A 26,933-nucleotide genomic window follows, 5' to 3' on the forward strand; every position below is an offset into this window, starting at 1 on the left:
TGAATTCATATCAAGAAATTTACAAGATCTTTAATACTTGTGAAATTCTCTATTTATGGTTTTAAAAATAATGAAATTTAAAGATAAAAATTAAATCTAAAATCTCTTTTATATGAAATAATTTTTAAGGCATTAAAAATAACAATAAAAAACGCTCATAATTAAATTTTATGTTTTTATTGGGTAAATAATGTCAAAATATTTAATTGTTGATTTTAAATTTCTGTAAAGTATATATAGATAATTTGAATTTTATTTACACAGTCTTTTCTGATAAGTATAACTATTATGTTAAAAAAATCTAAACACAATGTACAATAATTTTTTTTTAAAATACGTTTCCTCTTTTATTAAAATAGATAATTTTTTTGTTAAAATGTAATGAGTTTAATTAATGGTAAGAGAATGAATATCGTCAAAGGATGTAAAGATGAAGCTGAATTTAGAGTTGGTATTTGATCACCTGCAGTAACAACATTGTCGCCGACGTTATTCTCATTGACAGTATTGTTAGTATTGTCATTATTTTTATTGTCTAAATTCACAAAACTAATTCTCCATTCAGTTCCATAATGAACGGGAGTTTCTTTTTTTAAATATTCAACGACAACATCATTGATCGTAACTCCTGGAATAAAACAAGAATAATTTAAAAATTCACAATTCTAATTTCTTATTTTTTTTTTTTATATTTATACATAATAATAATTATACCTTCGTTATTGGCTTTAAGTTTTTTAAGCATCGCATAATTATCTCCACCGGACATTAAAAAGTCGTTTACTAACACATTGTACGTGTTATTTTTGACTAAGTTACCAAAGGATGGTACGTTACACGAAGCACATCGTATCTTTGCTGAAACTACTCTCGATCCTTTTTCCTTACTGAGATCATAAATCACCTATGGGGAATTTTTTTTTATTTAAATTATTATAATTTTAAAAATTAATTAACTATATTCAAAAAATTTTAATAAAATTCTTTAAAACGTTTCAATGATTTTTACAAATGTTTCGTAAATCGCAATGATTTTTAATAGTATAGTATTTTAATAAAATATTCCCCAAAAAAATTGAATAATTTAAAAAAAAAATGTTTATAAAATTTTTCACAAACATTCAATTTTTTTCATAAATAAAACAATTTTCATAGGAATTAAATTATTTATAGCAGAATTTTCTGAATATTTTTCGAAAAAAATCAATTATTTAAATAGATTTTTATAAAATTCTTCGCAAGAATTCAATTATTTTTATAAATAATAAAATTTTTCTCAGGAATTCAATTATTTTTTAAAATTTTAATAATAATTCTTGCATAGAATTCAATTATTTTTAAAAATATTAAAACTCAGCAGTTCCGCGAAAAATGCAATTATTTAAATTTAAAATGATTTTCATTTAATTTGATTATTAGAATTTAAGCATTATTTTCAATTTCATCTTTAATTATATTTTTTTTTTGAAAGAACATAATTCTCTTCAAAAATTGTAATGAAATTCTTTTCAAAAATTCTATTTTTCTTCACGCCACGAATAATAAAATTATTCGCAGAAATTCAATTATTTTCAGAAATTTTTATAAAATTCTTCGAAAAAATTCACTTATTTAAAAAAAAAAAAAATTAATATTCCTTCCAATAATTCAAATATTTTTAAAAATAATAAAATTCTTCTCAGAAATTAAATTATTTTTTATTAATAATAAAAATTCATCGCAGGATTTCAATTATTTTTAAATTATCTAGAAATTCAAATATTTTCCAATTTCAATATCTAATATTTTAATAAAATTTCTGAAAAGAATTCAATTTTTAAAGAAAAAAATAAATAAAATTTAATTAATATCATGAATAATAAAATTATGTCAGAAATTCAATTGTTTTGAAAAACAATTTTCAGAAAAGCTTTTCGAAAGAAATCAATTACATATTCAAAATATTTTAATAAAATTCTTTGGAATAAAATCATTTTCTAAAATTTGGATTAAACTTGTTAATAAGAATTTAATTTTTGAAATACATTTTTCAAAAAATTTTCGCGAGAATTCAATTATTTTTATAAATAATAATATTTTTCTGAAGAATTCAATTATTTTTAAAAACTTTAATAATTATAATCCATGCAAAAATTCAATTATTTTTATAAATGTTAAAACTCATCGCTGGGTTTCAATTATTTTTAATACAATTTTAAATAAATTTCCCAAAAAAGGCAACAATTCAATAAAAATTTTAATAAAACTCTTTAAAAGAATTGAATTATTTCAAAAATTTTTATAAAATTCTTTATAATAATTGAATTGTTTTCAATATAATTTTAATCAAATTTTTTTAAACAATTCAATTATTTTCTTAAATAATATACAATTTTTAAAGAAATTCAAATTATTTAAAAATTTGAATAAAATTCTTCGAAAAAATTCAATTATTTAAAAAATTTGCTATAATTTGTTTCTTCGAGTGTAATAATTAATTTCAATTCATTTTTAATTAAATTTCTTGAATGAATTTAATTATTATCAAAAATTTTAATGCACTTCTTTGTAAAAATTCAATTATTTAAAAAAATGTTGATAAAGTTCATTATAAGAATTCAAATTTAAGAAATATTCGCAATTATTCAATAAATTTATTTTTCTATTTAAATAATTGAATTCTCGTAAAACTTTCTAAGAAGAATAATTGATTTAGAATATTGAATAAAATAAAATGATAAAAGTTTTGAATAATTTTATTATTTCAAGAAAAATAGGACTGAATTTTGAAAGATTACTACTTTTTGCTACTTTTTTAAAATTAATTATCGAGCACGAAGCCTGTGATTAACAAATAAAAAATCTTATTTTATTTATTATGTTTTTTTCTATAACAAATTTCATTTGACTGGTCTAAATTTAATTTTTCTCCTTCTTATTTATAAAAATAGAAAATTGTTAAAAAATTATAATTAAGAAATAGAAAATAATTCATTATTATTTATGTAAATTATTGAATTATTGCGTTGAAATTTATGAAAAATTTGTTAATTTAATAAATTTTTATTATTTTTGAAAATAATTAAATGTTTGCGTAGAATTTTATCAAAAGCTTCTTTTTAAATAATTTAATTTTTTTTTGCTAGTTTAATAATATTATTAGCTAAAAATAAAGTAATAATTTTATAACGCTTTTTTCATTTTAAAATTAAGAGATTTTACCTGAATTCCGGAAAATTGAAGAAAACCACCATTTAAATTGGACGTATCATTAGGATTAGGAGTTAAGTCCCTAACACTAAATTCAAGGACTTCTAATATATCCGATCCAGTCATACTTGACTTCATAAGCATATTTCCAAATGGTAAAACTTGTAATACGTCCGCTCTAGTTATCTAATTTAGATACCAAAAATGTTAATTCATTTTATCTTTTAACAGAAATAATTGTTTTTGCTTCCTCATATTTTTTTAATAATAAGAAAAAATTTTTTTTTTAAAGTCAATGAAAATACCTTATCCTCATTGTCTCTGGTAATTGAACTCCTAATACTTCCTGAATTAAATAATGCTATTGCTGTGTCAGACCAACCATCTTTATGAGCGAATTGCTTAGAATTCTGAAAGAAGAAAATTATCATTAAAAATTTTGTTCTTCAAAGGAAAAAAGAAAAAATAAATTTGTGCAATGAAATTAAATCACATACATAGTCAATCATTGCGTCTGCTATGAAATTTCCCATACTACATTCTTTTCTTCTGCAAACTTTAAAATCACCATCCAGTAGCACTTTTGTTCGACCAACCACTTCTTTCTTCATTCCTTCAACTGCCGGAAGCCAATTTTTATCGAGTTCGTCCAAAACATCTTTTGCCTGAAATAATCAATGAAAAAATCAATCAATTACGAAAATAACGAAAATCATCTTGAAAACCCGTAGAATTTCACTAAAACGATTCTATACAATTTCTACACGAATTCTACTAAATTTTAGTGATTTTTAATTAAAGAGAATTTAAATTCGTGAAATAATATTTTCAAAATCCATTTATTTACAGTATTCAATTATACAAAATTTCAATTATTCAAAAATTCTTCAATTAAATATATATTCGAAAATAAAAACTTCAAATAATGTAAAAAAAATTCAATTACACTTTTTCCAAAAAATTAATTTCAAAATTCAATTATTTCTAAAAATCTACGCAATATTGCTTTTTAATATTCAATTATTATCTAAAATTTTAACTAAAATTCATTTTTATGAAATGAAAATTAATTTTTATTAGAGAATTCTACAAGAATTTAATTATTTAAATGCAAAAGTAAATAATTTATTGAATAAATTGAATGTTTCTCAAAATTCAAAATTCTCATAAAGAATTTTACAAAAATATTTTTAAATAATTAAATTCTTTAACTACGATTTTTAATAAAATTTTTAAAAATAATTACATTTTTCGAAGATTTTTGCTATTTATAAAGAAAATTGGAATCTTTGCAAAGAATTTTATGAAAATTTCCGAAAATAATTGAATTTCTGGGGAGAATCCTAAAAAGAATTTTATTATTTATAAAAAAAATTGAATTCCTCTAAAAATTTTTCAATATTTTTCAAAATAATTGACTTTCTTGCGGAGAATTTTAGTAAAATTTTCGAAAATAATGAAATTCCAGCAAAAAATTTTGATTTATAAAAATAATTTAATTCCTGTGATGCATATTGTTATTTATGAAAATAATTGAATCTATGCGAAAAATGGTATTATTTGTGAAAATAATGGAATTATTGCGAAGAAATTTATAAAAAATTGGCAAATTGAGTTACTGTAAAATTTTTATTATTCATGAAAATAATTAAATGTTATAGCGTAGAATTTTATCAAATTTTTTTTTTTAAAATACTTGAATTCTTTTGGAAAATATTTGAAAATAATTGAATTTCGAAAAAGAATTTTATTATTTATAAAGATAATTGAAATTTTTACCAGAATTTTACTATTTTTGAACATAATTAAATTTCTGCGAAAGATTTTATTAATTGAATTTCTGCAATAGTTTGTAACTTCTCGAAAATTAAATTTTTTTTAGTGTTAACTAAAATTTTTCTGTAAATCCATTAATTTATTAATTTTTAAAGTAGTTTGAGAATTTTTAAATTCATTTGTTTTTAACTGAAATTCATTTTTAAATCAATTTTTATAAAATTCTACTAGAATTAAAATAAATAAATAATAATAATTAATTTAAATACAAAAATAATTTATTGTATATTTGAATGTTTCTTAAAATTGAATTCTCATAAAGAATTTTATCAAAAAATTCTTAAATAATTCGTTTGACGAATTTTAATAAAATTTTTAATACCTAATAATTATACATTCATCGAGGAATTTGATTTAAATTTTATTAAAAATAATTGAAATTCTGCAATGAGTTTTACTGTTTATAAAAATAATTAAATTCCTAAAAAGAATTTGATTATTTAGAAATATAATTAAATCCCTGTAAAAATGTTATTGCTTAGAAAAATAATTGAATTATACTACGAAGAAATTTATAAAATCTTTGTAAATAATTGAATTTCTGCGAAATTTTTATTATTTTATCTTATGAAAATAATAGATATTGAAAATCATTAAATTGAGGAAATTTTTTTCGAAAATAATTGATATTTTGCTAAAAATTTTATTAAAATTGAAATTTATTTTTGAAAATAATTGAATTTTGGAGAAGAATTTTATTATTTATAAAGATAATTGAAATTTTGACGAGAATTTTAAAAAAATTTTAAACAGAATTGAATTTTTGCTAAGAATTTTATTACCTTTGACAATAATTGAATTTTGCAATTATTTGTAATTCCTTTAAAAAATTTTCCAAATTATATCGTATAATTTACGAACTTTTTGTCCTTTTTTAATTTAATTACTGACCTTTTAAAAAAAAAAAACTGACTTTTTTTTCTTTTTTTTTCTAATTCTAATTCTAATTTTCTTTCTAATTAAAAATCATCAAAAATTTAGTGGCATTCATGTATAGAAATTCTATAGAATCGTTCTAGTGAAATTCTATAGAATATTCACTACAACAATAGTAAAAAAAATGAAAAAACAATTTCTATTGTTTACAAAAAATTTTTTTATTTTTCTAATCTTTGAAATAAACTCACTTGTTCGATTTTTGAATCCACGAGAATGGGATTACCCAAAATTGATTTAATTTCACCGTCCTTATCGAATTTGATAGTTAAATTCCCCAGATATTTGGTATAGGCATAAGCCTGAACGACATAAACTTTACGTCCATTCTTTTGAATAATTTCAGTTGGATAAAGTCCATCGGGTGTTTCAGAACTGGGCTCTTTTCCCGAATAAAGAAACGTATTTGTATGACCACCAATTACTAAATCAATATCATCAATTTCTTCTGCAATTTTCTTGTCCATGTCAAAACCCGAATGACCAAGTGCAATGAAAATATTTATATTTTGTTCTTTTAGTCTTTTCACTTCCTCACGTATCGATTCAATTTCATCGCGAAAAATGACATTATCGGTCATTGCAATATTTTTTGTATCCGGCGTTAAATAACCGATAACACCAATTTTTTTCCCCTTAACTTCCAATATCGTTGAATTCAATAATTTTGATTTCTGTAATGTTGGCTCTTGAGAAAGATCCAAATTAGACGTTACTATTGGATATGTGGCATTATTAATAAAGTCCACGAGACCCGCAACTCCATTGTCAAATTCATGATTTCCTAAACTCTAGAAAAAAAGAGAGAGAGAGAGAGAGAGAGAATGAAAAAAATATTTTTTTATTTCTTAGAGAAAAAATTGTAAATAAAAAAAATAAAAAACTTACAATGGCATCTGGATTGAGAATATTTAAAAATTTCGAAACAATTTTCCATTTGTGTACAGTGAATAAAATGGTACCCTGATAAGTGTCACCAGCATTTAAGAAAAGTGTATTATCACTTGATTTTCTTGCTTGTCGAATTAGAGTTGCTATTCTTGCAAAGCCACCGAAACATTTTCCCGCTTTTGATTGTTTTGCCGTGCAAATTGAAGAAAGTTCGGATGTTTCTTCAAATCTAGAAAAATAAATAAATAAACATACAGTCATCTCTCGATAAATTGTAATCAATTTTAAAATCCTGGGAAAATTTTTGATACTAAAAGATTGGAAATATTCGATGAGCGATTATTTGAAATTTTCTCATTCATTTTATCGAGATTCGACTGTATAGTAACATAAATACAGTCCACTCTCGATAAATTTAATTTAAAGAATCAAAAAAAAAAATGAATATGAAAAAAATTTTTTTTATTTTTTAATGGGAAATTTTTGTACTGAAAATATTTGACAAATAATACCTTCGATAATTTGAAAATTTATTTATATTCCTTAAGATACATTTTATCGAGAGAAGACTGTATGTAAAATAAATACAGTCGACTCTCGATAAATTGACTATCAAGGAAAATAAAAAAATTTTCAAATTTTTTAAATAGAAAAATCTTGATAGAAAACCAAAAAAAAGTTTAATAAATAAAACCATCCGTACTTTAACATTTTTTAATGTTCTTTAAGTCGAGAGTTGACTGCATGTAGAATAAATATAGTCGACTCTCAATCAATTACATCTAAATAGACATAAAAAATATTAAGAAAAAATTTTTTTAAATTTTTTATTGTAAAATTTTGATACTAAAAATATTTTCTTCGTTAATTCATAATTTTATTTCTTCGTTAATTCATAATTTTATTTCTGTCCCTTAAGATTAATTTTATCGAGAGTCAACTGTATAAAAAATAAATTAAGTCGACTCTCGATAAATTAAATTTCAAGGAACTTAAAAAAATGAATAATGAGAAAAAATTATTTGACACTATATATATTTGGTAAATAAAACCTTCGATCATTTAAAATTTTATTGCTGTACCTTAAAATTAATTTTATCGAGAGTAGACTGTATAGAAAATAAATTCAGTCGACTCTCGATAAATAGAATCTCAAGAAACATAAAAATAATAATAAGAAAAATTTTAATTGAACTTTTTATTAAAAAATTTATTTGATTCTAAAAATATTTGGTAAATAAAACCTTCGATAATTTAAACTTTATTTATGTCCCTTAAATTTAATTTTATCGAGAGTAGACTGTATAGAAAATAAATACAGTCGGCTCTCTATAAATTGAATCTCAAAGAACATAAAAAATGAATAATAAGAAAAAAATTTTGTATTTTTTATTAAAAAATTTATTTGATACTAAAAATATTTGGTAAATAAAACTTCGATAATTTGAAATTTTATTTTTGTCACGTAATATTCATTTTATCGAGAGTCAACTATATAAAAAGTAAATTCCGTCGTCTTTCAATAAATTCAATTTCAACGAACATATAAAAAAATTTCAAATTTTGTAAATATAAAAATTTTTATGGAAAAAACATTTGATAAATTATTAAATCCTCCGATAATTTGACATTTTCTAATGTTCTTTAAGATTCAATTCATCGAGAGTTGACTGTATATATAATGAATACAATCAATTCTCGATAAATTGAATTTCAAGGGACAGAAATAAATTTCGAATTTTTCATAGAAAAATTTTTATGATAAATTTTTATACTAAAAACATTTGATAAATAAAATCTTCGATAATTTGACATTTCTTTTGTGTTCCTTAAATTTAATTTTATCGAGAGTCGACTGTATTGAAAATAAATACAGTCGACTCTCAATGAATTGAATCTCAAGGGACATAATAAAATGAATAATAAGAAAAAATGTGTTTGATACTAAAAATATTTGGTAAATAAAATCTACGATAATTAAAAATTTTATTTCTGTCTCTTAAATTTAATTTTCTCGAGAGTCAACTGTATAAAAAATAAATTCAGTCTCAATTCGATAAATTCAATTTCAAGGGACATAAAAAAAATTTCAAGTTTTGTAAATAAAAAAATTTTGATGGAAAAAAAATTTGATAAATTAATAAAACCTCCGATAATTTGCCATTTTTTAATGTTCTTTAAGATTCAATTTATGGAGAGTTGACTGTATATAAAATAAATTCAGTCGACTCTCAATAATAATGTTGAATCTTCAAGGGACAGAAAAAAATTTCAAATTAACAAATGTTTTATTTATCATATGTTTTTTAAGTGTCAAAAGAAGATATACCCGGAAAAACTTTTTATAGACTTTTTGCGATTTAACATTTTTCATGAAATGTAAATTATTAAAAGTGATAAGAATATGTTTCGTCATTATTCTCTTATCAGTTTTCCTTAAAATTAAAAAAAAAGAAAAAGCAAAGTGTAAAATTTCAAACTTCACGGATAATTTAAAGATACAGACATAACATATAAAAAAAAAGTTCTACGTAATTAATTTCTATTGTTTTAATTTACAAAAAAAAAAAAAAAAGGAAATTCACCGCTAGATGAAAAACGATTTAGAACAATTAATAATTTTTTATGTCAATTGTCAATGTTTAAAAACATTTTCAAGATCGAAATTTTTTATTCTCTACATATCTGAAGGTTAGTGTAATGTTGCAAGTACAAAAAAATTTTATTAAAAATAATTAAACTTATATCGTATTTTAATATTTTATTTTTTATTTTTACTATTTAGTTCATTAAATCGTCATTTACAAAATTGAATTATTTATAAAGAATAGAATATTAGTAACAATAACAGAAAAAAAATGTTAATAATAATATATTCCCGTTAATATTCAAAAAAATAAATAATTTTATTATTAATAATAATTGTAATAATAATAATAATAATAATAATAATAATAATAATAATAAAAAGTTACATTATAAAATTTAAATTCTATAATTTTATAATTGTTTTTTTTTATAATTATAAAATATGAAGTTTAATATTATTTATATATTGTTATTGTTAATATATTGTTTAAATTGTTGACTTTTTACTTTAATTTAATTTTTTCGTTTTCAAGTAAAATTGTTTTTCCTTTTGAAATAAATTTTGAAGAAATATTTTCTTTTTTTTTGAAATCAATTTAAAAAGAATGAATTTTTTTTGTGAAACTAAGTTTTTTATTTTATTTATTATTTTTATTTAAAAAATCGAATAAATAAATTTTTATTTTCAAAATTAGATTTTAATTTTTCAATTCAAAATTTATTGAATATTACCTGGCGTGCATATCATTTGAATGTAGAATTCTGAGTTCAAACTCATCGACTGGAAGGGCATGAATACTGACACAAGTAATAAATAATATTAAAATAAATACACGTAACATATTTACACTCATTGTTCTTCGCGTATAAAAATAAAATACTGTTCACGTAACAAATAAATTAAAATCACTTGTTAAAATTGGTTTAATTCAGAAAAAAAAAATTTTTAATAACACTATTCCTCATTCCTTTGATTTCATTTTTAAATTTTAATTCGACGCAACAAGTGTTTTTTTTACTTTGATGTCAAGAATAATTGCAATGGAAAAAAAACTCTTTTTAAAAATTGAAACAGTTTTTTTTCAGTTTCTGTCACTTTTCTACTCTTATATATACACTTCTCATGAGATCAGTTTTATAATCTACAAATAGTAATATTATTATAGTGTCACGTTCTTTTAAAGTCTTGTATTTCAACACTAACTTTTATCGATGTCATAATAATAAAAGCCGGTTTTACAGTCTTAGATCGAAATATAAACTAATCTTTACATAAAAAAGCTTCTAATAATTTTCAATTATTTTAATTCTCATTCATCATGTTTTTTGACAAACGAGAAGGAAAAATGAATACAATTTTTTTTTTTTTTTTTAATTGAAAGAAATTAATTATTTACTCTTCGAAAAAAAAAAAAAAAAAAAATAGAAAATTTGTAATACGCGACGTTTTTCTTTTTTGCGATACTTTGTCAATTCGAGTGTTTATATCGAACGCCGAAAGTCAACTGAATTACAAAGCAGTCTTCGAGTTGCTTCTATACTCGTTAAGAGACAGCATAACTTTTACTGTACTGCACTTATAAAATTCAATTATACAGAAGATTTACTATTATTCCCAACGTGATTTAATGATATTTAAATGACATGTTTCTATTTCTATAGTTTTATTTCAAATTTCTATTATTTAATTTCTATATTCTTGAAACCAAATTTATTGTGAATCTTGAATAATAACACTTTTGTTTTTCTTCGTCTCAAAACGTTTTTGAACGTTATTTCCGAAAGTGTTTGTCATTTATTTCGAAAATGATAAATTACCTTTCAAAGCCTGATAAAACTATAATTTATTTGCAAAATTTGTTATCGAAAAAATATTCTAAGACGTTTGAAGAAGTAAACCTAAATTTATTAATAAATCTACATAATTATTTCTCTGGATTTCAATACATTTTTTTTTATTTGCAAAAAGACAGTAAATAAATTTTATTTATTTAAAAAAATGTTTCTTGAAAAATTCCGGGAAAATTCAAATAACATTAATATTATAATAAATAAATGAATGAATATTAAAATTCTTTTAAATAAATAAAAAAATTATTATGTAAAAAAAAATTCTGTATTTAAAATTTAAATCTGGAAAAATAACACAATAATATTGTTATTATAATAATATTAATAAAAATTAATAATAATGTTATTAAAATAATATTTAAAGTGCTCGTCCCGTTTTGTATTAGAGTAATAATTTCGAATTAAATTATTTAATTCGAAATAATAAATAAATAAAATATTTATGACAAATGTCCTAAAAATCATTCGCATTGCAATAATGCATTTGCAAGGACACTATTTTGTAAATAGCAAATTTTCTTTCTAAATAAATTTTTGTTTTTATTTAATAATTTATACGTCTGTAATTATGGGCTAATAAAATTAATTTTCGCCTTTAAAGTTATTAATTTTCATGGACATATAGTTAATATAGAACAAATTCCCTTGCCAAGTAAATTATATGCTTCTTAGCATTGGCATTAGTTTCTCTTCAATTTCACCATTCGTTTCTCTTTAATACAATATTATAACCATTTTATTTTCCTCACGGCCAATACGTCATTGATTTTTAACAAATGTTCACTTCTAGAATTTAGAATTGAAAATTGAGCTTGAGAAATAGTCAGCTGTGCTTTTTTGATAAATGATGATAATTTTACACAAAAACATACGGTATAATTTTATAATATGTACATAAATAAATTTTAATATTTTCCAAAAAATATATTTTTCTTAATTTCTTTGAAATTTTCTCTTTTTTTTAAAAAATTAATTACGAATAACTTTTATCATAAACAAAAGTTTCAAAATATTTTTACGTATTTTAAATTCTACACTTTTTGTTCTATTTCACATTTAAGAACATAAAATATGTGGTATTTCGAATTATAAATAAAAAAAAATTTTGAATAAACTAAATATGTAACTTAAAAAATAAATTAACAAATAAATAAATAAACAAATTAACAAATAAATAAACAAATAAATTAACAAATAAATACACCCAGAATAAAGATATATTTGACTCAGAGCCAACTAGACTTTTTATTTGTTTCAAATAAATTAAAATAAAAAAAAAGTATCGCAAAAAAGAAAAACATCGCGTATTACAAATTTTCTATTTTTTTTATAAAAAAATAAAATAAATAAATGTAAAGGTAAACGAAAATATTAAAAAAAAGTTAAATATTAAAATAATTTTGATTATCTATTAAGGTAAAATATTTCCTAAAAAAATTTATTTAAATAAATTACGTAAATTGAAAATGTTATTTTTAAGAGAAAAAAATTGCATGAATAATAAGTAAATGCGATAATAAAAAAATAAATGTAATAACAAAAAAAAAAAAAATGAATGCAAACATAAAATTTGTTGTAAATTTCCACAACTGTGTTTATTGTAATAAAAAAATTCCATAAAAAAGTTGATCAATTCAAAATTTTATATAATAAGAGAAAACACAAGTGGTTAGAGATAAACAATTTTTTCTTAAATTTTACGTTTTTAATTTAAATTTTCCCGCTGAAGACATTCATATGCGTACTTTTCAGACCAAGGGGGTAAAATAAGTTGTTTTAAACCTAGAAAACTTTTTTAAAAATATTTATAATTATACGATAATTATAATAAGTAAACTTATTTCTGAGTATTTATAAATATAATATATTAATAAAGTAAACTTATTTTTGTATATTTTTATTTATTTATTTAAGTATTTTAATAATTTAATTATAATTTTAGTAAGTAAACTTATTTTTTAATATTTATAATTACATCATAATTATAATATGTTAACTTTTTATATAATATTTATAATTACATTATACTTATAGTAAGTAAACTTATTTTATAATGTTCATAATTATATTTATTATATTTTGGAACGTGTTCCGAAGAAAGATACCTAAGAAGCAGAAAATTTGAGGTTGTGTTTGTAATTTTTAAAATAAAAATACACAATGAAGATCAAATTTTAATATAAAGCACTGATGTTTTAATCTTCATTACATTGAAACTTATTAATAAAAACCTTTCTTAATTTTACACAACTAAATACAAAATTTTTTTTGAATAAAAATATAACACAAATATAACCTTAAAATGATTTTTTGCTTAGGTATACCTTTCTTCAGAGGGCGACACGTTTATATTTATTATTTTCCTTATATTTATTTTTGTTATAAATATAAATTTAATATAACAAAATCATTTGATGCAAGCTTACGGTAATCATACCGCAAGCTTGCTGCAAGATTACATGCTATCTGGGAATTATTATTATTATTATTAATATTTATTATTATAATTATTATTATGTTATTTTTATTTATTATTGTTTATTTATTATTTTTGTTATTATGTGATGTTTTAAAATTATTTTTATTATTATAATTATATTATTGTTATTATTTGTAGTTCTAATTATTATTATTGTAGTTATCGGTGAATATAAACAAAAAAAAAACATTTTTAATTCAAGCAAAGAAAAAAGTGAGAGAGAACATAATGCAAAAGCATTGGTATGACAGAGAGTAGATATTTGCGAGTTTAAAAAGAAAGATAAACATATATAGTTGAAACAAATTCAGTTCAATTCAATCCTTCGTGAAGTGAGTGTCGGACAAATATTTTTAGTGGGTAATTTCATAAAATTATCTTTAAATTTGATTCGTAGCCAAAAATCATGATCCGAAACGGAACTGTGCCATTAAAATATAAGCCATTTGTCACGTGGTTTTGAAATTCTTATCTGACAAGAATTTCCTGACAATTCACAGCTTATTTATCTATTTCAATAAACAAGGTTAATTCTATAGGTAATAAATAAGTAAATATCAATAGAAATTTATATTAAAAATTTTAATAAATGTAGTATACAACTAATTGTTTAATACAATTAAAAAAGTAAAAAAAAGTAAAAAAATTTTTTTTTTTTTATTGATAAAATGAACATTATATAAAACAATAAATTTTAGTACGAATATTAGAATTAAAAAATGATATTATTTAATTAAGTAAATTAATAAAATAAATTAATAATTAATTATTTCTATATAATTAATATATAATTAACAATTAATAATTATATTATGATTTATTTGAGTTAAGTGTTATAACAATACTTAACTTAAAACAATGAAACAATTTTATTCTCCAAAATTATAAAAATAAATTTTGTCACAATGAATAATAGTTATTATTGATAATAATTATTATTGTCCTGAGTTTCGATCCCCAGCAGAGTTTAAATTCCCCCATTTTTTCAATTAATTTTCAAAATATAATTATTATTAATGTTCTGGGTTTTGATCTCCAGTCGAGTTTGTCCCCATTTTCTCAGTTTTTATTTTCAATAATTCTTATTATTTTACTAATATTTATTATTATTGTTATTATTATTAACATTATTCTTATTATTAATATTATTATTATTAATATTATTATTATTAATATTCTTATTATTATTAATTTTCTTATTATTATTATTAATTTTCTTTAAAAAGACCTCAAAAACACTCATAAATATACTTAAAAGTACTTATAAAGACTCATATATAATTACTTACTCAAAAAATTGTTTTTCAAACGGTTTTTTTCTCCTCTTGTAAAATTTAATTTTTTTAAAAAATATTTTATATAAGTAATTTTTTTTTTAATTCTAAAATACTTGTTTTAAATATTAAAAATATTTTTTTTTAATGAAGAAATAAAGAATAAGAGTGTGCAAGACAATATTTTTTTACATCTAATAATAAGAAGACGTATAAATTTATAGATAGCGATCGAAAATATTTTTCCTTATATTAACAGGTTTATTTTTTTTTTCACTATACTATGTGTTTTTCTATAGATGTGAGAGTAATGAATCTTTGATTATAAACACAATAATAATAATTATTGTTCTTACGCAATTCCCCATTAATATGGTCATACATTACATTGCCTTTTTATCGCAAGTGAAAAGGTTTCACTTTTGCAATACTATATCTATATTTATATATATTATGAATGCTCCTATAAAATATTTATGTCCATTTAAAAATTTGACCTCAAAATAATATAATTTATTATAATTTTTCTATTAATTAATGATGTGGTATAATAAATATAATTGGAATAAGAATAATTAGAATAAAAAAAAACTATTGAAACTGAAAAAAACAAAATAAAATTATTAATGTAAAAGGGTTTCATTATTTAAATTTTAAAGTAAAAGGATTTTTTTTTATTTAAACCATGTCCCTATTTTTTAGGTTTACAATATAATTATTATTATTACCAAGAATAATAATAGTAATTTATTTAAGATAATAAATAAAATTAATAAATAAAATATAATAACTATAAAATAACAATATTAACAGTGACAATATTAATAATAATAATTATATTGTAAACCTAAAAAGTAGGGACATTGTTTAATAATTTTATTTTTTTTCAGGTTTTTTTATTTCGATTTTTTTAATTATTTTTCTATTACATTATTATTTGATATTGTTTTTCTTTATTATTAATTTAATATTGTTTTTTTTATTATTTTATTTTTTATACTGTATGTTATTTTTTGATATCGTCTTTTTTATATATTTTTTTTAATGTTGTTGTTGTTGTTTTTGTGTATAGAATATAGAAAGTTCTTCGTTCAACTTTATCTTTTGTAATAATTATGAAGTTGACAATAAAACACGTTTTTACTATATATACACCTTGTTTGTTTAAACATTTTTAAACGAACTGTAGAGAAATTTCTTTTTACTAAATGTTGCATTTTGTTTAAATTTTGCATAAACAAATGTTCTTTTTTTTCTTCTTCTTCTTTTTATATTTTATTTCGTGATGATTTGTCATGAAACCTGATCAGTACACAAACAACAAAATCAGTCGACCAGTGAATAGATCGTTTTATTTTCTCATGTAATTTTAAAACAGGAAAAGATACAGTTTTTTTACTTATTCATAAGTTCTTGACTTTTTTTTTTTTTGTTAAGAAAAAAAAAGAGAAAGAAACCGTTTATTATCATTGAAATTTTTTCTGTCTGCAAAATTTTCTCTTTTTTGTCACATTTAATTTTTGTTGACACTGTCAAAAAACACCTGTTTAATTAGTTTGATAAAAATAATTGTATGTGAAATTATTTCTGTTTCATTTTTTAAAAAAATAAAATTCTTTTTTACAGAAAGATGTTGATTCGTGTGATTATAGTGTTAATGTGTATTTTTATTGTTAAAACATGTTGGGGATTCACTGGAAGAGGATTAATGTATCCTGGACGTACGGATTTGTTTGAACTTTCTGTGATACATATTAACGATTTTCACGCTAGGTAAGGTTTGTAAAAAATGAAATTAAAGAAAAAAAAAAAAAAAGAAAAAGTTGTAAAAATTTTTGAAAGTATATTTTTTTTACTTTATTTGTAAGCTGTTCGATTTCATAATAATTGACTGGAATTACAAATAAAAAAGAAAAAAAATTCATTTCCTCTATGAGGAAGTAAAATTGAAAAAAAATTGGGAAAATAATGAAAAATAAAAAGAAATAATTAATTAAAAAGAATTGAGAAACAGGAACAAATTAAAAGAATTGATAAAAAAGGGAAAAAACAAATAAAACTAGATTGTTGAATTTTGTTTGTGACGTACAAACCCGAAAGGCATCAACTATATCTATAATAATTATTAAACTTATTTAAACAATGAGGGGGAATTAATTGAAGTATTCCAAGGTACAGGTCCAATAAACCAATTACAGACGAATAAAAAGCAGTTCATAAAACTGTTAAGGTCGATTAATTGAAGTGTTACTAAATCATTTATTTCTCACTTACACGTGGTTGGATTTAAGAAAAAAAAATTTTTTTTATCATTTTATTCATGTATTGTTACTTCTGAATATTTCTGGACTATTTAAAAATAATAAAAATCAATCAAATTAATTGAAAAATATTTTAATAGGATTTATATATTTACTTCAGTTAATAATAATTAAAAATTATTAATTTATTAATATATTAAAAAATATTATTAATTGAAATTAATTCTTCTGTTTATATTTCATTGCGTGATGATTTGTAATTAATTAAAAATTAATAATTATAATTAATTAAAAATTAATAATTACAATTAATTAAAAATTAATTATAAATTATTATATTAAAAAAATTAAAAATTAAATTAGAAAATAAAATTTAAATTTTAAAAATAAATTTAAAAAAATTTGTAATGAAACATAATCAGTACACAAACAACAAAGTCAGTCGAGCAGTGAATAGATTAATTTTAATATTTAAAAAAAAATTTTTAATTAAAATATAATTAATATAAATAAATTATAATTAAAAAAATTATTGTATTACTTTTAATAAGGTTTGTTGAAACGAGTCCATTTTCCGGAAGTTGTAATGAATCACAGAAAAAAGATTGCATTGGTGGAATTGCAAGGGTAGTCACGGCAAGTCGCCAATTACTTGACGAGAGACCAAATTCTATTTTTCTAAATGCCGGTGATAATTTTCAAGGGACAATATGGTACAATTTTTTCAAATGGAACGCTACTGCTCATTTTATGAATCTTTTACCACATGACGCTATGGTAACTGCATGTTTTTTCTATTTGAATAAAAAAAAATTCTTCGATTTTAATTATTCAAAAATTAAAATTAAAAAGTAAATTGAAAAGTAAAAAAAAAAATTTTTTTTCTCAGCTACCTGTACTTCGAAGAGAGCCTTACAAAATAAATTAATTGCAGTCGAACCTGTCGACTGTAATTCTCTATTTTAAAAATTTTTTTCTCTTTAAAAATGTCCAACAAAAATTATTATATTCACTTAGATTCCAGAATATTATAAAAATATAAAAAAATTAAATTATATAACAATATTCTAAGGAACGTTTACTGTAATAAAATTTAAAATGTTGCATTCCGCCAGGTTTCACTGTAATTAAAATTAAAAAATTAATTAATTAACTAATAAAAATTAAAATAACTAAAATAATTAATTGATTAAAATAATAATTATAAATAAGGGATAATTTACTTTTAATTAATCAATTAATTAAATTGAAATACAATGATAAAAATATATTCGTTTCCTAATTCAAAAATAAAAATTTCTTTGCATTCTCTTCAAATTTTGGAATTCAAGTTTAACAATAATAAACTTCCAAAAGTCACTTGATAAAATCATATCAGAAAAGAAAATTAAAATTTTCTCCTAATTATCTTTCAAAAATAAACGTGCTTTTGGTCACGTAAATCGCAAATTTAGTATATTTTTTTTAACTAGTTATTAATAAAATTTTAATTATCCATTATTTAGCAATGAGTGTGAAATAGGCACTTAAGGAATAATCATCGCATTGACACGCGATTATAACTAGATATATTAGTATTGTAGGATCATCATACAAGTAATTAAAGTTTCCAAGAATCAAGTACAATATATTTATATAGAATAAATTTTCCTCTTTCATTCAATTTATGAACCTTATTGTTTTATTCAAAGATAAGAACACTAATTAGATATAACAATAGTGCAAATATTGTACATTATCATCATCATCTTCATAATCATTTTTTTGTCCTCTATTAAAAGTCGATTATAAATTTTGTAAATATTAAACTAGTAATGAAGATTAAATCAAGTATTTTTTTAGACCATTGGAAATCATGAATTTGACGATTCAATTGATGGACTCGTTCCATTTTTAAAAAGAATAAAGTGTCCAATTGTTGTGGCAAATATTGACAGCTCAAAAGAACCCAGATTACAGGTAATTATTTACGATATATTATTTAATATAACATTAAAAATAAATTTTTTAAATATATTTATTTTTATAATCTTTTATTTGATTGACGTATTAATTATGCAATTGTTTTTAACTAGTAACCTGATGATGATATATCAAAGTCGTTATTATAAGTGAAAATAAGTGTTTTTCTCTTTTTTACTTTTACCTAAAAATAAAAAATATAATATTTAATATTGTCTTTCAGAAATCGAAAAAACTATTTTTACAAACTTATGTTTATTTATTAATTAACTAATATATTTTAATTAAATAGCGAATTTTATTAATTATAATTATTATAACTATTAACTATAATTAGAATTATTATAACTATTATAAATATTAACTATAATTATAATTACAATAAATATTAATTAATTATAATTCTCAATCAGCGAAAAATTCTAACATTAATTAATTCTTTATTATTCTTTATTTATGAATTAATATATTTATCCATTTATTAATCTGATAATTTTTTGTTATTAATTAAAAGTAGAAATTAAAATTAATATTGTAATTAATATTGCAATTGTAATTAATTTTATTTTCTATTGTCTCTAAAGTCTAAACATTTCTTTCTTCAAACAAAAATAACTAATTTCTTTAAATATTATTTTTTATAGTTCGCCTGCATAAAATATGAGGAAATAGTGGCTGAGAGAAGCGTCCCCCCACCACTCGGGCGCTATCCGCCAATTAAAGTGTAAGGGAGGGGGGTTGCTTCTCCTAGTAACTCTAGCTGCTCAACTATTTAAATCTAATCTATAATTATTGCTACTGTCATATTTATTCTTACCTTTAATTTCAGGGACTTTATAAAAATAGTACAATCATTAACAGAGGTGGGAAAAAAATTGGAGTAATCGGTGTAATCTTAAAATCAACAAATGTAAGAAATTGAAATGTCTACTTAAGTATATTTTGAAAATTGATAAATAGTCCAATTTTTAATAAATATTAAATAATAATAATAATAAATGAATAATAATAATAAAAAAAATAATTAACTGTATTTATAATATTATTAATTATATATACAGTCGATTCTCGATATATTGAATCTCAAGGGACATAAACAAAATTTCAAATTACATGAAAGATTTTTTCACTCAAATGTTTTTAGTATCAAAATTTTTCAGAAATATTTTTATATGAAAAATTCGAAATTTTTTTATGTCCCATATGAAGATTCAATTATTATTAAGAGTCGACTGTATTTATTTTAGATACAGTCGACTCTCGATAAATTGAATCTTAAAGAACATTAAAAAATGTCAAATTATCAAAATTTTATTAATTTATCAAATGTTCTTTTCATCAAAATTTTTTTATTTACAAAAGTTGAAATTTTTTTTATGTCCTTTGAAATTGAATTTATCGAGAGGCGACTGAATTTATTTTTTATACAGTTGACTCTCGATAAAATGAATCTTTTGGGACAGAGATAAACTTTAAAATAATCGAAGGTTTCATTTACCAAATATTTTTGGTATCAAATAAAATGTTTAATAGAAAATTAAAAAAAAAATTTTTCTTATTATTCATTTTTTTATGTTTCTTGAGATTCAATTTATCGAGAGTTGACTGAATTTATTTACTATAAAGTCGACTCTCGATAAAATTAATCCTAAGGAAAAGAAATAAAATTTCAAATTATCGAATTATTTGTCAAATATGTTTAGTATAAAAATTTTTCTCTAAAAAAAAATTAAAATTGTTTTTCTTTATATTTATTTTTTATGTCTCTTTAGATTAAATTTATCGAGAGTCAACTGCATTTATTTCATGTACAGTCGACTCTCGATAATAATAAGAAGACTCAAAAATAATGGTACAATAATAAGTAATAAAATATAATAATTTACTAGCAACGAAAATAATACTAAAAATTAAAACTTTCTAATAGTAATTATTTCTTTTAAAGCTAATTGCAAAAACAGAAAAATTGTCATTTTTGGATGAAGTGGATTCAGTAAATGATGAAGCTGAAAGACTGAAAGTTCAAGGAGTCGACATTATTATAGTATTAAGCCATTGTGGATTAAATGTTGACAGAAAAATTGCAGCAGAATGTCCAAATATTGATCTTATAGTTGGAGGACACTCACATACATTCCTTTATTCTGGTAATTTTTTTTAAATTAAATTTTAAAATATTTATACGTAAAATTTTTTCTTTTCTTTCTTAGAGCGAAGAAAATTTTTTCATTCTGCTTTCTCTTTTCTTTCCTAGAAAGAAGAAAAAGAAAAATATTTTTGTTTATAGTTATAAAGAATTTTTAATGTAAAAAAAATTCAGTGAGACTTTAAAAACAGAATGCTTAAAAAAAAATACACGTGCATAATTATTGTGTAATAATCAAATATGATTTATGACTTTGTCAGGTAATAAGCCATACACAGATGTACCTGAAGATGTGTATCCTGTTTATGTGAAACAAAGCACCGGTAGAACAGTATTAATTGTTCAAGCTGCCGCTTTTACGAGGTTTTTTTTTTGAAAATTATTTATTTACTAGTTTTAATTTAGAAACTAAAAATATTTCTTTAGTTCCTAGAAGTTAATTAAATATTTTCAATTTACTATTTTTAGTTTTGAAGCTAAAAATATTCTTTTAAATAATAGAAGTTCATTATTAATTTTTTTAATTTCTCTTTTTTAATTTAGAAAATAAAAAAATGTTTTTAGTTTCTAGAAGTTTATTAAATTTTTTAATTTACTATTTTCAGTTTTAAAGCTAAAAATATTTTTTAAATTACAGAAGTTCATTGGAAATTTTTAAAATTTTCTTGTTTTAATTTAGAAACTAAAAATATTTTTTAATTACTTGAAGTTTATTAAATAAAATAAAAAAATGTTTTTAATTTCTAGAAGTTTATTTTTAATTTACTATTTTTAATTAAGAAGCTAAAAACATTTTTCTAATTACTAGAAGTTCATTATAAATTTTTTTAATTTACTATTTTTAATTTGGAAACAAGAAACATTTCTTAAATTACTTTTTAATTATTTAAAGTTTTAAAAATTTTTGTAATTTACTATCTTTAATTTAGAAAATAAAAATATTTTTCCAATTACCAGAAGTTTATTAAAATTTTTATTATTTATTTATATTTATGTATCATTATTTATTTCTTATTATCCAATTATTATTATTATCCACATACTATTATTTATATTTTAGTCATAATTTATTTATAAATTTCCCTAAATAGGTATATTGGAAATTTGACTGTCTGGTTCGATTCTCAAGGTGAAATTCTCGACTGGGATGGAAATCCAATTCTGTTAGATTATTCGATTGAAGAAGGTATAAGTAATTAAAAAAATTTACTGAAATGACATTTTATCGAGAGAAAAAAAATTGTCTGCAAAAATAATTTAAAAAAAAAGTAATTGACTTTCGATAAAGTTAAATGGCGTATTTTTTTTTCCTGAGGGGATATAAGTAATATTTTTTTTTCTTCGCCACCAGATCCAGAAATATTGGCAGCTCTTCAGCCATGGAAGCAGGAAGCAGATCGACAAGGATCAGTGGAAATTGGCGAGACAAGAGTTCATCTCCAGGGATTGAGAAATTGTCAAAGTGGTGAATGTAATTTAGGAAATTTATTAACCGATTCAATGGTAGATTATGTAAGAATCTGTTTTATTTTCAGTCATAGTTTTCATAAATTTAAAATAATTAATTAATTAATTAATACGAAAGTAATTAATTAATACGAAATTAATTACTTAATTAATAAGAAATTAATTTTAAAGAAACATTTCTCTTGCGTTTCTTGCGAAACCGTTTCGATGAACGCTGGAGTGGGGATAATGAGAGTGAGAGAGATATTCGAGAATTTCTCTCTCGCTCTCGTTGTCCCCACTCCGGCGCTTGCGCACTGCTTTCGGTGAAATCTGGAGTGGGGGCAATGAGAGTGAGAGAGAAATTGTCGTTTTTCTCTCTCGCTTTCATTATCCCCACTCCGATGTTAAACAGAAATTATTCTTTTTTTTCTAGTACGTTAAAGAAAATGTGAATAATACTTACTGGACGACTGCAGCAATTGCTGTCCTTAATTCCGGAACTATTCGCGGTGATATTAGTAATAATCCTGGAATAATAAAATACGAGGATCTCATAATTGTTGCTCCATTTGGTAACACTTACGACCTTGTGGAATTAAAGGGCAGTGATATTTTAAAGGTACTGCAATATTTTTTCAAATAATTTTCTTTTCAATAATTTTTTTCGAATTTTTTTTGTCAATTTTTTTTTTTCAAAACTTAATTTTTTTAAATATATATATATATTCTTTCTAAAAATAATTCTCATCTGAAAGAAATTCTTTTCTAAAAATAATAATTCTTCTCTGAAAAAAATTTCCTTTTCAAATAATTTTTCTTTTTGTAAATATAATTATTTTCTTTTGAAAGTAGAATTAAAATAAAGTTGTTCAAGACAAATATTTTCTAAACAGTGAGAAAAAATTAAATTTTAACAGACTTTAGAGAAAGCAGTTCTCACTAGTTATTCAGCAGAAAAATTTATCGGACAAAGTTTTCTTCAATGGTCAGGATTAAAAGTCACCTATAATCTATCAAATCCAGATTATTCACGTGTAATCGACGTGAAAGTGAGGTTTGCAACTAAAATTCTTTATTACCTATAATTAAGAGAAAAAAAAAAAAATAATTATCAAAATTTACAGATGTCAAGTTTGTCTAATGCCAAAATACGAGAATTTAATTTCTGAAAAATGGTATAATATAGTGACAACTAGTTTTTTGTTAAACGGAGGCGATAATCACACTGACCTACAACACGGTCATCGTAATCACAGAGCTGGACCATTGGATGTTGATTATCTCGTGGGATTTTTTAAAAGAAAGAGTCCAATTATTTACGGTACCGAAGGCAGGCAGACACTTCTCGGCAATTGGAAGAAATCATATTTATGAGAATTTTTGTTTTTGAATTAAAAATTTAATTCAAAGAAATGAAGAATGACATTTTTTTTATATCGAACAAAAAGAGAAAGAAAAATTCGAATCGAGACATAATTTTTTATTATGAAGAGAAAAAGTGAAAATTCTCAATAATTTTACTACAAAAGGAAAAAAAAATAAATGAAAGATTCATTTGTGACGAGTTCTAAGAAGCAAAAAATTTGAAGTTATGTTTATTTTTTTCTAGAATTGATAATAATAAATAAATTTTTTATTTAATTAACAAATTTTTATTCTTTTAAAATGAAAACTAATTTTTATTAAATTAATAATTTTTTATTTTAATGGTTTATAATTTAGTAATTAGAATTGAGAATTAACTTTATGCATTTTTATATAGAAACAAACATAACTTACAAAATTTTTTCCTCTTCTTATTCTTTCTTCGCAACGCGTCAAATATACAAAAAAAAAATATAAATATTATAAATTGTAAATAATACACGAAAGATTTAAAACTTATCAGTTTTATAATTATAATTTAACAAAGTTCACCATATATTTGATTTGTCATTTTGATTTTTACACGCAAGAAAAAAGTGACAGATTTTACACACTAAAAAAAAAGTTTTACTTTCAGCCTGTTTTCGAGGCTGAATTTAAGGTGTAAACGGTGTCAGCCCCATTAAACAAGGACAGACTTATGTGAAATACATGGGCTGAATTTAAGGTGTAAACGGAGTCAGACTTTTTTTTTCCTGTGTAATTAAAAATATTTGAAGTGAAAAAAAAGAAAATTTAAAATAAATAAAATATTAAAGTCCGCCATATTTGATTCACCATTTTGATTTTTACAGGCAAGAAAAAAGTGACAGCTTTTAAGTAAAAATATTTATTTGAAGTAAAAAATAAAGAAAATATTAAATATAATTAAAATAAATGAATAATAATAATAATAATAATAATAATAATAATAATAATAATAATAATAATAATAATAAAACTTTATCTAAATTAAATAAATTTTAGTCAATTTAAAATATTTAAATAAATTTTATTTCATTCAACTACATGTTTCTCTGATTAAAATAAATTTTCTCTAATTGAATAATTGAAATAATTTTTTTCTATACGGGCGCGCTCATAATTGTGATTTGTAGAAATTTACTTGCAATGAATGAATGAATGAATGAATGACTTGAAAAGAAAAAATCTTTCCAGCAGGTAATTTTACTATTTTCTTCGGCAAATAAAAGTTTTATTAATCAATTAGAGAAATAGGTAATCGGATTGAATTTAAAATTCGGTATTTAATAGCCAATGAGAACAATTATGCATCTCGCTGTGGGGAGTCGGACGCGTGCACCATAAAGGCACACGACACCGCTCTCACAGCTGCCGGAAGTACATCTGCCGGAACTACTAACCAAGCTGAAGCGATTGCCTCTAAGGTGTGCAATGTATACATATATTTTATCTTATACATACACACACTGAATTTACAAATATTAGTAATGTTATAAAAAAAAAAAAAAAAAAAAAAAAAACTGTAAAGATTAAAAAACCCTTATTCTCAAGTTCTTTTTCAATTTGATTTTTTCTGTTTAAAAAATTTTTCGGCTATTTTAATGCCAAAAACAATTTAGAATATTTATTGTTATTTTTTTCAGAATTTATTGTTTTTTATTTTTTTTTTTAGAATTTATTGTGTTTTATTCATTTATTTTTTTTTTAGAATTTATTGTGTTTTATTTATTTATTTCATTATTGTTACAATAAATACACGCGCGCCTGAAATTTTACCGCCATTTTTTATACAGATACAAAAGTTTTTTTTTTTGTTTTAAATTTAATGAAAATTTGTAATTTTTTTTTAAAATATAATTTTTCGAAATACAATTCTTGAAAAAAACGATTATACAGTGGAACCTGTCGGAAAGCAAAGCTATTTAAAAATTTTTTTCCAATCGATAATGACCAACAAGAAATATTTTCTCTTATATTTTTGCAAAATATTGTAAAAATATCACAAAATTAAATTTCAAATCAATTTTTTGAGGATTGTTTACTGCAATAAAATTTTTAAAATCGAGTTGCATTCCAATAGGTTTTACTGTATTTCAAAACGATTTTTAAAAATAATAAAATTATATTCTTAAAATTTATTTACAATTATTCAATTTAAAAAGTCAATTGTTTTTTAGAATTTTTGAATAAAATTATTCAAGACTTTAATATCTAATAGTCAAAGAAAAATAATATCATTTTTTAAAATAAACAAAAAGATTTCTATTTAAAAACCTTTTAAAATTTAACCATTTCTTAAAATTTCAGTTAACGCATATTTAATATTCAATTATTTTTTTAAATTTTAACTTTAATTCTTTTTTGAATCGATCCTTGTTAGAATTCAACGATTATTGAATCATATAAATAAAAAAAATTTTAATTACCTACTTTTCCAAATTTTTAGTTAGAATTCTTTAAAAAGTATACAATATAATATTTAAAAATAATTTCCGAAAAATCTAAAGTGAGAAAATAAAAATTTTTGAAATATAAAATTTTTTAATGAAATTTTAATGAAATTTGAGAAAATTTTCGACTTTTTTCAATTTTTTCTAATTATTTTCGGGAATTCAACTCTGTTTTCGAAAAATTCTAATTACGATTTTTTAAAAACCTCATTTTTTCAGAATCTCTATATT

The 26,933-nt window shown here is 21.0% G+C and overlaps 2 protein-coding genes across 7 annotated transcripts; one reads left to right on the top strand and one right to left on the bottom strand.

Annotated features, from left to right (window-relative positions):
* Positions 1-161: 161 nt before the first annotated feature.
* On the bottom strand, positions 162-11,077 carry LOC122511480 (protein 5NUC-like). The gene is made up of 8 exons (XM_043626731.1): positions 10,174-11,077; positions 6,850-7,081; positions 6,153-6,752; positions 3,687-3,854; positions 3,495-3,599; positions 3,202-3,375; positions 715-904; positions 162-628 (listed from the first exon to the last, which is right to left on the bottom strand). Exons 1-8 carry the CDS (start codon positions 10,293-10,295, stop codon positions 372-374), a joined length of 1,848 nt encoding a protein of 615 aa, XP_043482666.1. The 5' UTR covers positions 10,296-11,077; the 3' UTR covers positions 162-371.
* Positions 9,321-24,354, top strand: LOC122511481 (apyrase-like). Of its 6 annotated transcripts, none has more exons than XM_043626733.1 (12): positions 9,321-9,543; positions 16,672-16,818; positions 17,858-18,083; positions 19,149-19,265; positions 20,098-20,178; positions 21,214-21,415; positions 21,675-21,777; positions 22,506-22,600; positions 22,766-22,926; positions 23,297-23,482; positions 23,781-23,917; positions 23,988-24,354. In XM_043626733.1, the coding sequence occupies exons 2-12, from the start codon at positions 16,676-16,678 to the stop codon at positions 24,235-24,237; spliced, it is 1,701 nt and encodes a 566-aa protein (XP_043482668.1). In that variant the 5' UTR covers positions 9,321-9,543; positions 16,672-16,675; the 3' UTR covers positions 24,238-24,354. The 6 variants fall into 6 exon arrangements, with proteins under 6 accessions (XP_043482668.1, XP_043482667.1, XP_043482671.1 ...); XM_043626732.1 differs by lacking the exon at positions 9,321-9,543 and adding an exon at positions 14,078-14,310; XM_043626736.1 differs by lacking the exon at positions 9,321-9,543 and adding an exon at positions 14,078-14,310 and having other exon boundaries at positions 16,728-16,818.
* Positions 24,355-26,933: the final 2,579 nt, after the last annotated feature.

Source organism: Leptopilina heterotoma, unplaced genomic scaffold, assembly GCF_015476425.1.
Source record: "Leptopilina heterotoma isolate Lh14 unplaced genomic scaffold, ASM1547642v1 Lhet_83, whole genome shotgun sequence".
NCBI classification, from domain to species: Eukaryota; Metazoa; Arthropoda; class Insecta; order Hymenoptera; family Figitidae; genus Leptopilina; species Leptopilina heterotoma.

Bases quoted from the DNA above. Each gene is read 5' to 3' on its own strand.
- LOC122511480 (XM_043626731.1), bottom strand. From the start codon at position 10,295: ATGAGTGTAAATATGTTACGTGTATTTATTTTAATATTATTTATTACT. The intron at 6,753-6,849 runs GTAAGTTTTTTA...CTTTTTTTCTAG, and splicing joins TTCTCAATCCAGATGCCATT to AGTTTAGGAAATCATGAATT. The intron at 629-714 runs GTATAATTATTA...GTTTTATTCCAG, and splicing joins ACTTAAAGCCAATAACGAAG to GAGTTACGATCAATGATGTT.
- LOC122511481 (XM_043626733.1), top strand. From the start codon at position 16,676: ATGTTGATTCGTGTGATTATAGTGTTAATGTGTATTTTTATTGTTAAA. The intron at 23,483-23,780 runs GTACTGCAATAT...AAATTTTAACAG, and splicing joins AGGGCAGTGATATTTTAAAG to ACTTTAGAGAAAGCAGTTCT. The intron at 23,918-23,987 runs GTTTGCAACTAA...CAAAATTTACAG, and splicing joins GTAATCGACGTGAAAGTGAG to ATGTCAAGTTTGTCTAATGC.